At 37.8% G+C, this 14,223-nt stretch overlaps 1 protein-coding gene across 1 annotated transcript; it reads left to right on the forward strand.

The window, feature by feature from the left end:
• The first annotated feature begins 6,290 nt into the window (after window positions 1-6,290).
• On the forward strand, window positions 6,291-13,130 carry LOC135473916 (protein rolling stone-like). The gene is made up of 4 exons (XM_064753849.1): window positions 6,291-6,413; window positions 9,263-9,482; window positions 10,019-10,135; window positions 11,482-13,130. Exons 1-4 carry the CDS (start codon window positions 6,324-6,326, stop codon window positions 11,919-11,921), a joined length of 867 nt encoding a protein of 288 aa, XP_064609919.1. The 5' UTR covers window positions 6,291-6,323; the 3' UTR covers window positions 11,922-13,130.
• Window positions 13,131-14,223: the final 1,093 nt, after the last annotated feature.

Below are 14,223 nucleotides of genomic sequence, written 5' to 3' on the forward strand. Positions count from 1 at the left end.
CGAGTGGTATACGAATGTTGGGCTTGATCCAGCTGATTATGTTGTTCAAAGGTCAAATAAACAATTGTAGTCTGTTCATTATAGATTGAGTGCCGTTATCCCTTACATATCACATCTTCGATATTAAACCAAACCTAAGGTTACGGACTCTCATTCAGTGTGTCGATAACGGTGTCGCAGTTGTCTCCCTTCCTCTGTTTGCGACCTTAAAAATCGTCCCAAATTGGAACTGATACTATTGCCTAAATTTGATTAATTCAATCTTCTCAGTTTTTCCTAGGAAATCAATGAAATTGTTTCCGACCGCGTGTCCCTCTCTCCCTCCGTAACCTATGATGCAGTGATAAACAAACTAATATTAAAACATTTAAAGTGACAATCTCAAACAAAATCAATTTGCGGTAATTGCCCACCACCCATCAAAATAGTTCGTAAGCTCGCGTAAAAATTTAGTTAACTGAATTTCAGTTGAATTGATATGTGATATGTGATAAGTGACATGTGAGCAGTTTCCATACATACATGGTAGCTAGTCTCATTACTTTACATTTGTCTTGAACAGATTATGCTTGGAGTTTTTAATGTGGATCACGCAAACGTGTCAAATGGCATTCCTGTCGGCTGCTGTTTTGTGTTACGCTCTGTAAATAAGGCGGTAAAACTGGTGGTCTAGCTGTTTCTGTTGTCAAATTTCTAGCCCTGTGATTAGCATCACTGCAATATTTTACGTTATGTTGTTTAATCCATGAAGCTGCGAATGTATAAGATACTTCTATTTAAGCATTTACATGACACTTTAGAATAAAGCCCTAACTCAGAGGAATTAGCAAGAGGTCGGGTTTTTCACTGGTTCCACTTGACCATTTGCCAACTATCACACTGTCGTCTCTGCTCTGAGGTTACTTTCCATGCGAAGCCTCCGTGACTTAGGTGGTTAGCCCGCCAGCGAGGCGCAATGACCCAGGAGGCTCTCATGAATGCAGTCGTTATGAGTTCTAGCCCAGTTCATATGGGCATCCTCTCCGTCCGTACGTGCGAAGGTCTTGCAGAAACCTTTCGGATGGTCGTGTGTTTTGCCCGGTTTTTTCCCCACCATAGAACTGGCCGCCGTCGTATAAGTGAAATACTCTTTAATGCGGCGTAAAGCACCAATTAATTAAATAAATAAATGTTCACAGTTTTACCTGCTTCCGACATTTTCATAGTAATGTATATCAGCTGGTTGGAATGAAAGAAAGTCGAAATTGCCTCGAAGTTAATTTAAGAATCCAATGTATTTTACTTTAGCCAATAAACATGCCAAAAAAAGTTTGCGATGAAGACGGTAATTTGCATTAACATATATACTGTAAGTCACAAACTTCACTTGCAGTTCTTAAGTCATGATTAGGCGCTCAATAGAAGATCCCTCCGATCCAATGGGTTCTTGGGAAACTGACTACTTCTTGACCAGTGAGGTAGCATGTAAGACTCGAAGGCCACCAGGAATTTCATTATGCTCTTAGAGATCTGCAGTGTTTTCTGTGGTTTATTTTAATTATATTAGATAGAATTCTTGACTCAACGTTTGGCGCGTTTGTATTAAAGGGCTTCACACGTACAGTGACATGTTTGTCTGGTTTTGATACTGTAGAAATTCATCGTAGTCTATTTGCGTTGTGACGTCTTAAAGCGACGACGCCATGGTAACCCCGATAAACCCGGTGACGCAACGACGAAATTCGAACTTCCCACAATGCACAAATGCAATCCTCTACATTCGACTATGTACTTCTTCAAGCAATTGTTTTTGCGATAAGTTATACCTATATGCTAAGTAATAGATCATAATCCAGTGGAAAAAACATAAAGAATGGTATTACGAAAATTGTGGTGACTTATGCAATCCACAAAACTTAAAGACGCATCAGTTATGTTTTGAAAAATATTTTGTTGAATACGAAAGATAAGAATGACATGTTGTTAACAGACTTATGCCCCTTGAAAAATTTCTCCCACAGTAGTGAACTGCTGCTAATGTATTGACATGTAGACGTTTATTATATAAAGGTTAAAATTTTACATTGTCTTGCTTTTGTTTATACACTATCTCATCAAATATAGTAAATCGAAAGTTACGTGTAGGATACCTTTACTGTAACAAAGCGTTGCGTAATTCTCTCTGACAGCTTTTAACAAAAATATCAGTAACAGTTATAAAAAGCACAGTTTAATTACCTGGTCAAAACAAGGGATTTGCCTATTTCTTTTATTTTTATCTAGACAAAAATGATACAAGGGATTTTAGGAACAAAATTGAAGAACTAAGAAAGTATGCAAAGTAAGAAATTAGGAGTTATGTAATAACCAGTTAACAGTTTTCAATGGCGCCGGAAACAGGCAGGGATTATTTTAGGTACAAATACAGTGAGTGTTTGCCAGTATGTACGTGTAAGTTATTGTTGACCAATAATATGTGTCTCAGTTGCTGATTGAATATCAATTCTTCATTTATCCATTGTGGTGATTTTACTCCACACGATGTATAAACATATCCTGCCTCCGGGTTTAGACACTTACTGAAGCTGAAGTCATATATTTACTCATAAGTAAATTAAACTAACTAATTGTAGCATAGAGCGAGGACGTTTGATGTCATATGTTGACAAACTAATTTCTGTAATAATAACTTTAAACTGTAGCGATGTTTTACCTAATATCAACCAGAATGTTATTTGGGATTCTATATCTTGCAAGGAAGTTTATTATTAAGGGCACATTGGTATGCCTTGTCAGATGCTAAGCCTTAGTTTAGATTTATATAATTGTTTTGTTTGAGGTTTTTTTTTCAACACTATAATGCATTCGTGATAACAACAGCTGTACTGTTTGAGATAACGTTTGAGACATTGTATCATTACGATTATATTATTGGTCTTAGATTATTGGCACTCCTGAAATTGTACAGATATATATGGTATATCTGGCTCACTTTGATGTAGTTTTGATCTGTTTGCAAGTTTGTTTACTTTCTTGCGGTATTCCACAAAGTACACTACGGTAATATAACTTACTACCTTGACATACCTTTGGCCCCCATATAGTAGCTTTCTTGAGCATAGCATTCCGATGGTAACTGGCGTTCTAACCGTGAGATTTTCACGACCAAAACATACATTTGCATCCTATTCTTAAACGCTGATATATATAGCACATAATCTAGATTCAAATATCTAGATTCAAGTTTTTAATTAATACACGATCCACTGATTTACTGGAAAATCGGCTACTGTTGGACATCTGAAAATCAGGCAAAGTTAACAATCTACCGATATGCTTTCGCAAATTTTTGGGACTGAAAACAACAAAGTAGAGGTGACTCTATAATCGAAACTGGAACGATCGGTAAATAAAAGTCGGTGTATTAAGCCCTGTAAAATATATCAGAACCTGAAATTCATGTCAACTTCTCTCGAACCGAACTTAAAATCAAAAAGATCGAATTTTTTGTTCTGTTGAAATTCTGTAAATGAGGATGGAAAAGTCAGTCAACTCAAGAAAATCGGCATATGTGATGAATCCAATTGGGAGTTGGATTAATTTTATTAATATCTATTAAAAAATCAAATTTCTCGTAATTTATTCGTAGATGACAACATGTTGTAATGCCGCTTGGCGAGGTGATTTACAAACTTGTGTAAAGATGGGCCCAGTGTAAGAGTTTGAAAGGAAGGGGACTAGGGGAGGGAAAGTTTACAAAATCTTATTCTTCTTATGACATTGAAACTGCGTATATATTCACTATTTGACTGTTTGTGAAAGCAAACGTTGAGCACATAATGCATGAAGGTTAATTATATATATATATATTGTATGTAAGTATGCATCAGTTCAAACTGATCCAAGGTACTGTGTTTGTTGAGTAATGGCGGACATGATTACACAGGGAAACACAATTCCAGTCAAGTCATATGTCAATAATACCACTGATGAAGTAAAGCAATTAGCTCAGTGATATTGATCACTGGGTATGATTTGGCCTATGTTGGAAATTCAAACACACATTTAGCCAGTCAGCAGCTAATATGGATTCAACAAGTAGATAAACGAATAGCTATCAAGTACTTTTGTTATCACCTGATCGATCATATATCAGGGTAAACATTTCGCACTGTCACTGTCATGGAGACAAATTGCCAACAATGACAGGAGCGTTTGAAAATCGACTGCAAAGGAATATTTATGTAAATAATATTTTGTTTGCAAACCCGCTCACCACCGAAGATTGCTCAAGACTATCCTCCAAACTAAAGGACAGGCATGTGTGGACTTAACTGGTGTCTTTGTCCAGTTCTCCCCTAGCAACTTTATTATCTGTACCGTGGCTTGGAGTGCCCTTTTCCAGGGGTCGGTCGCTAGGTTTGCTAAAATCGAAAATATATAATATGAATTAATATCGGTATTAGAACATTTTTGAACAAAAAAGGCCATGGGATTAAAACTCCATGTATTTATTAATTTTTTTTATCTTACTGGTCTTTTTCAAGATAAGTGTGCTTGAAATGTTTAATGTATATTATTGGTACAAGGTTTATAAGTCGAATAATCCAGGCAGAAGAAGCCTCGGTTTAATTCTTCGTGGCCCCTCTAAACCTTTCACTTCGCATCTTCTATAATCAGTGGGAAACTATCTCTTCACTAGTCAGACGTTCAAATACACAAACTGTTCTTGTAGGGTTACGCCTATGGGATAGTGATCAATCTATCTGTTACATATATATATATATATATATATATATATATCGGTGACGTGACCATACTACAAAATCAAACTATTGATCAAAATATGCAGGCCTGTACTGAAGCTTATATGGCGCAGTTCTTTCCCTGATGCTCTCTACCTTTTATATTAAATGATATGCATGACATGAGTATAAATCACATTGATTTATTTATTTGTTTGATTGGTGTTTTACGCCGTACTCAAGAATATTTCACTTATACGACGGCGGCCAGCATTATGGTGGGCGGAAACCGGGCAGAGCCCGGGGGAAACCCACGACCATCCGCAGGTTGCTGGCAGACCTTCCCACATACGGCCGAAGAGGAAGCCAGCATGAGCTGGACTTGAACTCACATCGACCGCATTGGTGAGAGACTCCTGGGTCTTTACGCTGCGCTAGCGCGCTCATCAACTGAGCCACGGAGGCCCCATAAATCACATTGAGAATGGCACAAAGAGTAAGTCCATCTTTCTAGTTCTCATTTATTGAATGAAATATATCCTATGAAACTATACTTAAGATACATATAACAGCCAGGTTATTTGCTTTACTCTAATAATAAGTTGTATATTATCGCTTAGTTGTTCATAACACCGCGTACATTCCGTACTACAGACATAAGCTTCAGTACATGTTAAGTTCTCTGAACCAGGCACCGCATGCACTTGTCAATTCAAGTCACATGGTGGATTATTTGTTCTGGCGGAGATGTTAGCAAATAGTGAAAGGCTATACATGACCTATACTATATTGTTCCGCAGTGCATGCATGTAATGTGTACTAACGTAAACTAACCTTAACTCGCCCTAACCTTACCCGGACTTTAAACTCGAATTTAAACCAGTAAAAAGCATTGGTATTTAACGTTGGTAAGCCGTTGTAAGGTGATGTATACTATGAAATAAACAACCCAAAATGTTAACAAAATTAAAAAAAAAAAAAACAGATCTTCCCTACTAATCGCCATTTATAAATTCTTGCTTACACGGTGCATACATTACTTTCTGTAGATGTATACAGTAACTCAGATTTACTGGCCTTTCACCGGAAAAGTGTTCCACAATAGACACAATCTTATAAAGATAAGGTATTAGAAATTGTGCAACACCTAACCACGATGACGGTATGAACGGATAGAAGTCTAAGCTAATATCTTATAATTTATAATTTTCATACTCCTCGTTAAACAGATGGTACAGTGCTGGTACATGTCACCGAATACTATGGAATCAATGTCACAATGGTTACATCAGAGGCGAAGTATGAAAGATGAAAGATAAAGAGAAGTGTGCACAATGGATGTGTCAGTACATACGGCGTTATCTAACGTTGCTGGAAGATCTGCATGCGCTCGCTGGCGACAACCTGCGAACATCGATCCTAGCAGAGCGCGTCTCCATAGTCTTCACTTGTGGACATGACCATAGCGACGGCATGTAGACGTACACTACATACAGGATGTATATAGTGACCGTATAAATGGTTGGTTGAGGCGGGATTATCTCCGCCTCTCTGCACTTCTAAATCATAAGTACATGTAGACTACGTATTTCAGCAGTCATGTCTTGTAGGACGTCCATCAGAGAGGAGTTCAGGCTAATTAACCTGAGATTATGTCACCATCAACCTCACAGATTCGTCAATGCCCAGGTATGTCTTTAAATTTCGTATTGAGGGATATATGCTGTAAAAGGGTATTTAAGCATACTGGATCATACATTAATGCCAGGAACCATTTAACTGCCCAGACATCAAAAGCTCTCTTTGCCCTTACAAGACAAATAACTTCTTTATCGATGCTTATTGATCTACAAATTGCCTTATTTAATAAGACTATCCAGCCAATATATTTATGGCTGTAAAGTTTTGAGATAGGAAGCTTTATCGGACCCTTTTTTCTGAAGTTTTGTAAATATTCTATCAATTTAAAGTTTTCGGCTAAAAACAACACTGTTTATGGGGGCACTTGATGTTTTCCAATGTATATCCAAGTATTCAAGCCCAAAGTATCTTTTTTGGTAAGAAATATGAAAGGAAGAGAAAGTGAGAAACCATACTGCATCAACTCATGTGAGAAACCATACTGTATCAACTCATGTGAGAAACCATACTTTATCAACTCATGTGAGAAACCATTTTGTACCAACTCATGTGAGACACCATACTGTATCAACACCTTTTACATGGTTATCATTTGTCGTAAAAGTATCGTATGAATCTGGATTTGGTAACGGTAACGGCATTGTGTGAACAACTCTGCCAGCTTTATCTATCTTTTATGCTGCTATATGAGGGGATCTCATTAGTATCTGTAGAATTCATAGCGCACATTGCTTTCGGCACATACATAGTTTTGGCATTCTGGAGTCACGCGAAGTAATATAAAAAAATAATCTATAATTGGTCAAGGGTCTCCAGCAACCTGCGGATGGTCGTAGGTTTCCCCCGGGCTCTGCCAGGTTTCCTCCCACTGGCCGCCGTCGTATAACTGAAATATTCTTGAGTACGACGTAAAACACCAATCAAATAAATAAATAAATAAATCTAAGAGGTCAACTTGGAACACTTTTCCAACGTTATTTAGACATAACAACGTGACTCAGTCTCTTTAGAAAGGAAAAGGGACAATGACTGCAGTACTGAGAGTCTGTTTGTTACATGATGACATTTTGCCTAGCTATAAATCTTATCTTCTCATCTATGACATACCATCTATCTTGTCATCTATCTATACCGAAACAAAACTAATGACATGTTTTCATAACAATGTTATCATAACAAAACTGACAAGGGCCTCAGGTGGCTTATACACGTTGATCGATCTCGTACTTCAGCAGTGGTTATCCGAAACAAGCAATATCGTTTGGGGCCTTGATCTCACCCTACCTTTGATGTCACCAGCTTTTGCATTCCCAGATTTATATGACGTAGAGCAAGGCTATGTATTCAGTGTTGTACATCACTGTAATGGTGACACATTGCTCTTAATTCCGCACTCGATGGTTGTAATTACTGACATATCCACTAGGCGCAGCCTGTATGGAAATAGCAAAGGAATCCTGGTTACTTTATGTAATTACGAGATATCAGTAACTAACAGAGCACAAAGGTTATATTGATTTTCTTGGACACCACTTGAAGATTACTCTATTCTCCACAACGCAACCATCATAACAGTTTGAATTTACTGGACATGCTTACTGCCTCGGTGAACACTTCATATGTCTGCTATTGTTATCGTTATTAACTATGTTGGCAAGATATCTTTATGGTTTCGGAAAACTATCTAGTCGGTTTCCAGCTTATCTTCCACAATAACCACTGTGAATCATTACATTCGCTAACTCGGTCCTGTCCTCAAAGTTTTGGCATCAGGATAAAAGAAAAAAAAAACATGGTTCTATAGCGTATGGTTTTGGCATGTTAAGAACACTCAAAACGATCGAGTCCCAGGTAAGTGAATGGAAGAGTAGAGGTTTAAATTTCTAAAAGATTTACTTTTCCAGGTAAACATCACTTTACAGACTGTAGACATTCCTAATTAATACACTAGCTTCATCTGTTTTCTGTATGGGAGCCGACACGACTAAAATAGCGTTAAATGTAATAGAGTTGTACAGTTGAAGTGGTTATGCTATCATAACCTTTATTCTGTTAAAGAATCTTCTTATTTTTTTTATTGGACACAGTGAAGGTTCTCGTCTTTAATTTGTATTATAGAAATTTTATTGGTGTTGTATTACTTGAAGTTAAATGGATACAGAATCGATGTTAATTGGTTAAAAGTAGAGAAGGGATTCTTGGGTTAAACCCTGCAGCCTTGGTCAGGCATGAATAAATGTGCCATATCTAAAATTCAGCTTAGGTGAGGCATAGCAAAGACTTGCCTATCTATCACACCGCAAATCAAACTCGATTTTGTATCCGTTTAAGATGTCAAATCACGAGAAACTATAACAGAAATGCTTATGTAACCAAATTTACGCCACCTTATCACCTTGTCTCATATTCGTATGTCACCCATCCCAAAAGTGTATAAAGCTGCATGTGGCAAACATATATTCGACTGAACGCACAATCGATTTTAAAAGTATTTTATTAATTTATTTGTTTGACAACTTGAATAATGTAAATAATGTTTTACGCCCTACTCAAGAATATTTCACTTATACGACGGTTGCCAGCATTAAGGTGGGAGGAAACTGAGAAGAGCGCGGAGAAGACCCACGACCATTCGCAGGTTGATGACAGGCCTTCCCACGTACGGCAGGCGAGGAAGCTTTAAAAGTGTAAGAATCCAGCTTATTTATGTTTGCGGCTGACTCTTCAGAAGTGTTTTCGGGTTGTTATGTTCGTCAAGATGTAGAAGTAAACCTAATATGACCAGGAATCAAGTTGTACCATTATTTGTACAACGTGTACAAGGTTATACCGTTGGCCATTACATATTGTTTTAAACGTGTGCATATATTCCTTTGTATTCTTGTTTCGATTTACAGTATCACCAAGTCCACCGGGTGTTTTATGTGATTTATCGGTGGGTAATTGCCTGCTTCCTCTTGGCCGTGTCCATTGTGTCCGGAAATCAGAACGGCACTGGACATTACTTCATATATTTAACACACTGGACTTTCATCAGTTTGACCTTTAGTCACGTGGTTCGAGCAGGGTCAGCTCTGTATTACCATGTGGCCCACAATGAAACTGACACTGTCGTGGGTGAGTAAAAGGAAAACATTTTGTCGTTCTCGGTGCAGGGTGTTTTTTGGAGTTCATTCTCAAGAATATTTTACTTATTCAGTACAGTTCAAGTGTATAGGTGGATGGAACTGCTAAGGTTGGCGCAGTCACCTCCCCAGAGCTGAGATCTGACTTATCTCCTAACTTAATGTATGCGCATGCGTACGAATGATATAGGTGAATTTGAAACATTTGCTTTTTGTGACTGAATACACTGGATTTAAGGGTTATAACGGAACTGTGTAAGGCCGATGGGTCTCAAAGTATGAAATACTCTATAAATGTTGACATTGAAATTTCTGTGGTATTCAATTCACCTATTCTCCATACAAAGTTTAACAACACCTTCATCTAACTTCTTTATCCCAAGTTAAAAAAAAACGATTAATAAAAAATTAATGAAACCATCCTGTAAACGACAGTTGTAGACGACTGGAAATGTTCTTATCGTGTACTGACGAAATAGGTAAGTTCTACGGATAAATGTGGTCTTTATCATGTCACTGGCGTTTCAGGTGAAATCAACGAAGACCGAATGCCCTGGTATTTGAAGTTCCTGTGGGTCAGTTTTAACGTGTCAGGTTCCCCGTCCCTGGCCGTGACAATCATGTACTGGGGCATGGTGTATACTGGTGAGTAAGAATTTGGGTATAAGCACTAGTAAGGATAGATCCCTATTCAACGCTATGTCAATCAAAAACGACAGCCATATTGGTTTTAAACGTTTGAAGTCGCTCGTGGCAACAATCGAAGTGCACGTATTGAATTTGTACGGTAAACTTTGACATGGTTACACTGGAAAAGATCAGCAGATTTTTAAATAAAAAAATATAAATGAGCATTGTTATTTAAACTTCCCGTTAATTTTAGCTAAGATGATATGGCACAAAGCTTCAAAAGCCGTTCTTTACTTGGAATCTTCGACGCAAAAACACATTGGCTAGGAAATGAAAGGGTTTTTATCTTGTTGGAAGAGATCCTGTAGGCCGGGAAGAAATCCGATGCTCTTATGGTCATCTTTGTAAAGCAAGATCAATGATTCCATTTACTCTGTTACAGACCCGACAGTATTCCTGTTGCTTGTTACGAATTTCCTGTTCCCTACTTACATGATCCAAGTTTAGCTAATGTAGATATCTTGGTGACTTTCTGTACGTTAGTACTTATGTCCCTTGGCTCCATTGTTTATTGGGCCTGGGTTGTTAATCGGTCAAGGACACTCGTGTTACCGTTTGAGCAATCTAAGCTTTTTTGAAGACCACTTGTCTTCAATCAATATAGTGTGCACTTGTGTACGTCTTATGTTGGACAGTTTATCAGTAACTTGCCAAAGGTTGGTGGTTTTGATTATCCTCCAACAATAAACTTAAGTGAAAAAAATTTTAGCATGACTTTAATCAACAGTGAGATAAATAAATCATCACGAATTGGCGGAAAAGGCACAGGAACTGAACAAATCGGGTTAGTATATATATATATATATATATATATATATATATATATATATATATATATATATATATATATATATATATATATATATATATATTTATTTATTTATTTATTTGATTGGTGTTTTACGCCGGACTCAAGAATATTTCACTTATACGACGGCGGCCAGCATTATGGTGGGTAGAAACCGGGCAGACCCCGGTGAAAACCCACGACCATCCGCAGGTTGCTGGCAGACCTTCCTACTTACGGCCGGAGAGGAAGCCAGCATGAGCTGGACTTGAACTCACAGCGACCGCATTGGTGAGAGGCTCCTGGGTCATTACGCTGCGCTAGCGCGTTAACCGACGGTAAGTATATATACAATGTTTACTCCTTGACACAAGCTATATTTGTTTATCGATCGTGTTTCAACCCTGAGCAAGACTTGCAAATTAAATGAACGAAACACAGCTTACTCCTTTGTTGTAATGATGGAAAACACCATGTTCACCAACTAACGGTGTGCTTTTGATACTAATTGTAGAAGACTCCACGGTGGATTTCGTCAACTTCGCTGTACACGGATCCAACTCCATAGTAGTAGTGTTGGATCAGTTTGTGACCGGGATGCCAGTCCGGATTCTACATGCCCACCATCCACTTATCTATGCAGTTCTGTACTCCCTCTTCACTGGGATATACTACGCTGCTGGGGGTACCACGGCGGGCGGCGAGAAAGCCATCTACGCTGTCCTGGACTACGAAAAGAGCCCCGGTCTGGCTGTGGGATTGTTACTTGTTGCCTCTTTTATAGCCATTCCACTGCTACACGTCTTGTTGTTTGGCCTTTATCAGCTACGAGTCTTTCTTTACCGGAAGTGTTGCCTTGGTAACGCCGTGAAGGACAGTTCACCAGAAACAGGGCAAAATGACAACACAATGGCTGTTGCCAATCCCGCTTTTGTTCCAGGCGACATGTGTTGAACATAATTACAGGGATATAATATCTTCTAGTGACTATTAAGGGCTGTTCGGGTGAATTTTTGATGTCATACAGGAATATACAGTGGTAGATATAATTGTCAATGTACACAATATCGATAATTTTTTTCATGGTACAAGGATGATTCTTATACTTCCGATGAAACACAAATCGCTCAGGCATATTTCAAACCGTGGAAAGATCAGGGTACCGCCATTAGTGAGGGGAACATCCCTAATGGGAAGGAAGTCTACTGGTCCGAGAAAACCAAAGAAGTAAGACCGATGTATTCAAACAAGACAAAAAATTACCAATGTATACGGTAATAAACATCGATGCATTTGAAAACTGTACCCACGATGAAGAACAAAAAAACATAATCTCCAACAGTAATAACGACAACAACGTCGTCCTCGCTTAGAGTCGGTCGTCGCAGCTTGAAAGTTGAGAGAAGGTTTGGAGTATAGCATAGAAGATTGAAAACTGGACAAATTTGATTGGCGTAGGAGAAGACGTCGACTGATACAAGTTCATCTGTAAACACGGTACTAGGATATGCATGAAGTTGTATATCATAATATAATTGTCATTTTAGTCCCGATGATTTGAAGGTTCCGATTAAGATGAGACAAAAGTATCACTTTTGCACATAACAAAGGCGAAGGAGTTGAATACCCAGACCAACAACACACCAGATACCCAGACTGACGGCATACCAGACACTAGTCTAACACGATTATCAACACGAAAGGTAAAAGTTTACCAAACCTGTAGTAAAACAATACCAAATACTTAGAGCAAACATGCAAAGTTTGTGGACAGACCTCGGTCCAGTAGGCACAGAGTCTAACACAATGCTATCAGTAAAGCAGCACACCAAATCCCAGTGTTACAGTATTCCGAATTCCTAGTCTAGCAGCACACCAAATCCCAGTGTTACAGTATTCCCAATCCCTAGTCTAGCAGCACACCAAATACTCAGACTAACAACATTGCTAAAAGCATACCAGACTCAAAAAAGGTCCTACAATTTTGTCGTCCGTTAATAAGTTGACAATCAATCATATTTGGTGGGTGCAGAATAACTGATTAGTGTACCAGATGCTAGTACCGTAGTTTTCCGACCATATTAAACTTTTTCTACATATGGTATATGTATATATTATTTATATAACAGCGTGCATATATATACATATATATAATTTTATTATGTACACAAATTAAAAAGTTTATATATGCGCATGAAAGGCCAGTTTATTACTTTATTACTATTACTGATAGTCAGTAAAATTCATTTTCCACAATAAAGTGAAAATTCTTTCCTTACATCAGTCAGCTGAACCATGACCTTTAACATATAAAATGTATTGGCTAATTAATTCTCATACATAGGACATTGAAATAAACCATGTTTTGAAGTTCATTTTTGCTCTGTTTTGTATGTAAATGAATAAATATAATTAAAGACATACAGCATAGAAAATAAAACCAGAGCAGTGTGAAAACTGGCTAATGGTCACACGTAACCGGTGAAATACGGTGTCTTGTCAGTTTACCTCAGTCAGGATTTTATTCTAACTGTTCACTGGTAAATGCATAAATGATAGCAAATTAGACGCCCCCTGGCACCACGCCTTAAGCAGAACTAGGTAAAATAAAACTGCAGTGATGTTAACTGCAATATATTAGACGTCACTGGTTAGACTTACTCAAAATGCTGTGTTGGCATCATATTTACTATATAATAACATTAAAACGCATTTTATCTGCTGATGCTTGTCCAAAATTTGCCACCTTAGAAAAGCTCGTTGGGTTCTGGTTTGCAATATTTCGTGTTTTGTGCATAACAAGGTGTTTATGAGTATTGCAAAACACAAATATGATATACGTTTTGAAAAATCTCAACTAATTATGGTTCAGCCATGGTCTAGCAGTAATGTAACTTGCTACTATTTAAGCATTTACATTAACGGTTAAAATAAAACCCTAGATGAGGTAAATAGACAAGAGTGTGGATTTTACTTGTGATCATTTGCCAACTATCTTTTTTCTGGAAATTCCCTTTCTCGTGTAGGTCGAATAACAAATTACCTTCGACAACGTTAGTTTTTTCTTCATAATGGCGGATGTCCGGAAATAAAATGAAATGTATTTGAGAGTCATGAAATATGAACCGTTGAACCTGGCGTGATAAATTTCATATAACACACTCTTCAATCTCATATATTCGTTATTTATCTAACATCTCGTAAACTGTCAGGTGAGAAATGTTGGCATATTTGGACTCAGCACCCAATGTTACAT

Source organism: Liolophura sinensis, chromosome 8 (assembly GCF_032854445.1).
Source record: "Liolophura sinensis isolate JHLJ2023 chromosome 8, CUHK_Ljap_v2, whole genome shotgun sequence".
Classification (NCBI taxonomy): domain Eukaryota; kingdom Metazoa; phylum Mollusca; class Polyplacophora; order Chitonida; family Chitonidae; genus Liolophura; species Liolophura sinensis.

What these genes read in the sequence shown, in the direction of transcription:
- LOC135473916 (XM_064753849.1), top strand. Translation starts at nt 6,324, where the DNA reads ATGTCTTGTAGGACGTCCATCAGAGAGGAGTTCAGGCTAATTAACCTG. An exon ending in ACAGATTCGTCAATGCCCAG is followed by an intron (nt 6,414 to 9,262) that starts GTATGTCTTTAA and finishes TTCGATTTACAG; the next exon opens with TATCACCAAGTCCACCGGGT. An exon ending in CTGGGGCATGGTGTATACTG is followed by an intron (nt 10,136 to 11,481) that starts GTGAGTAAGAAT and finishes TACTAATTGTAG; the next exon opens with AAGACTCCACGGTGGATTTC.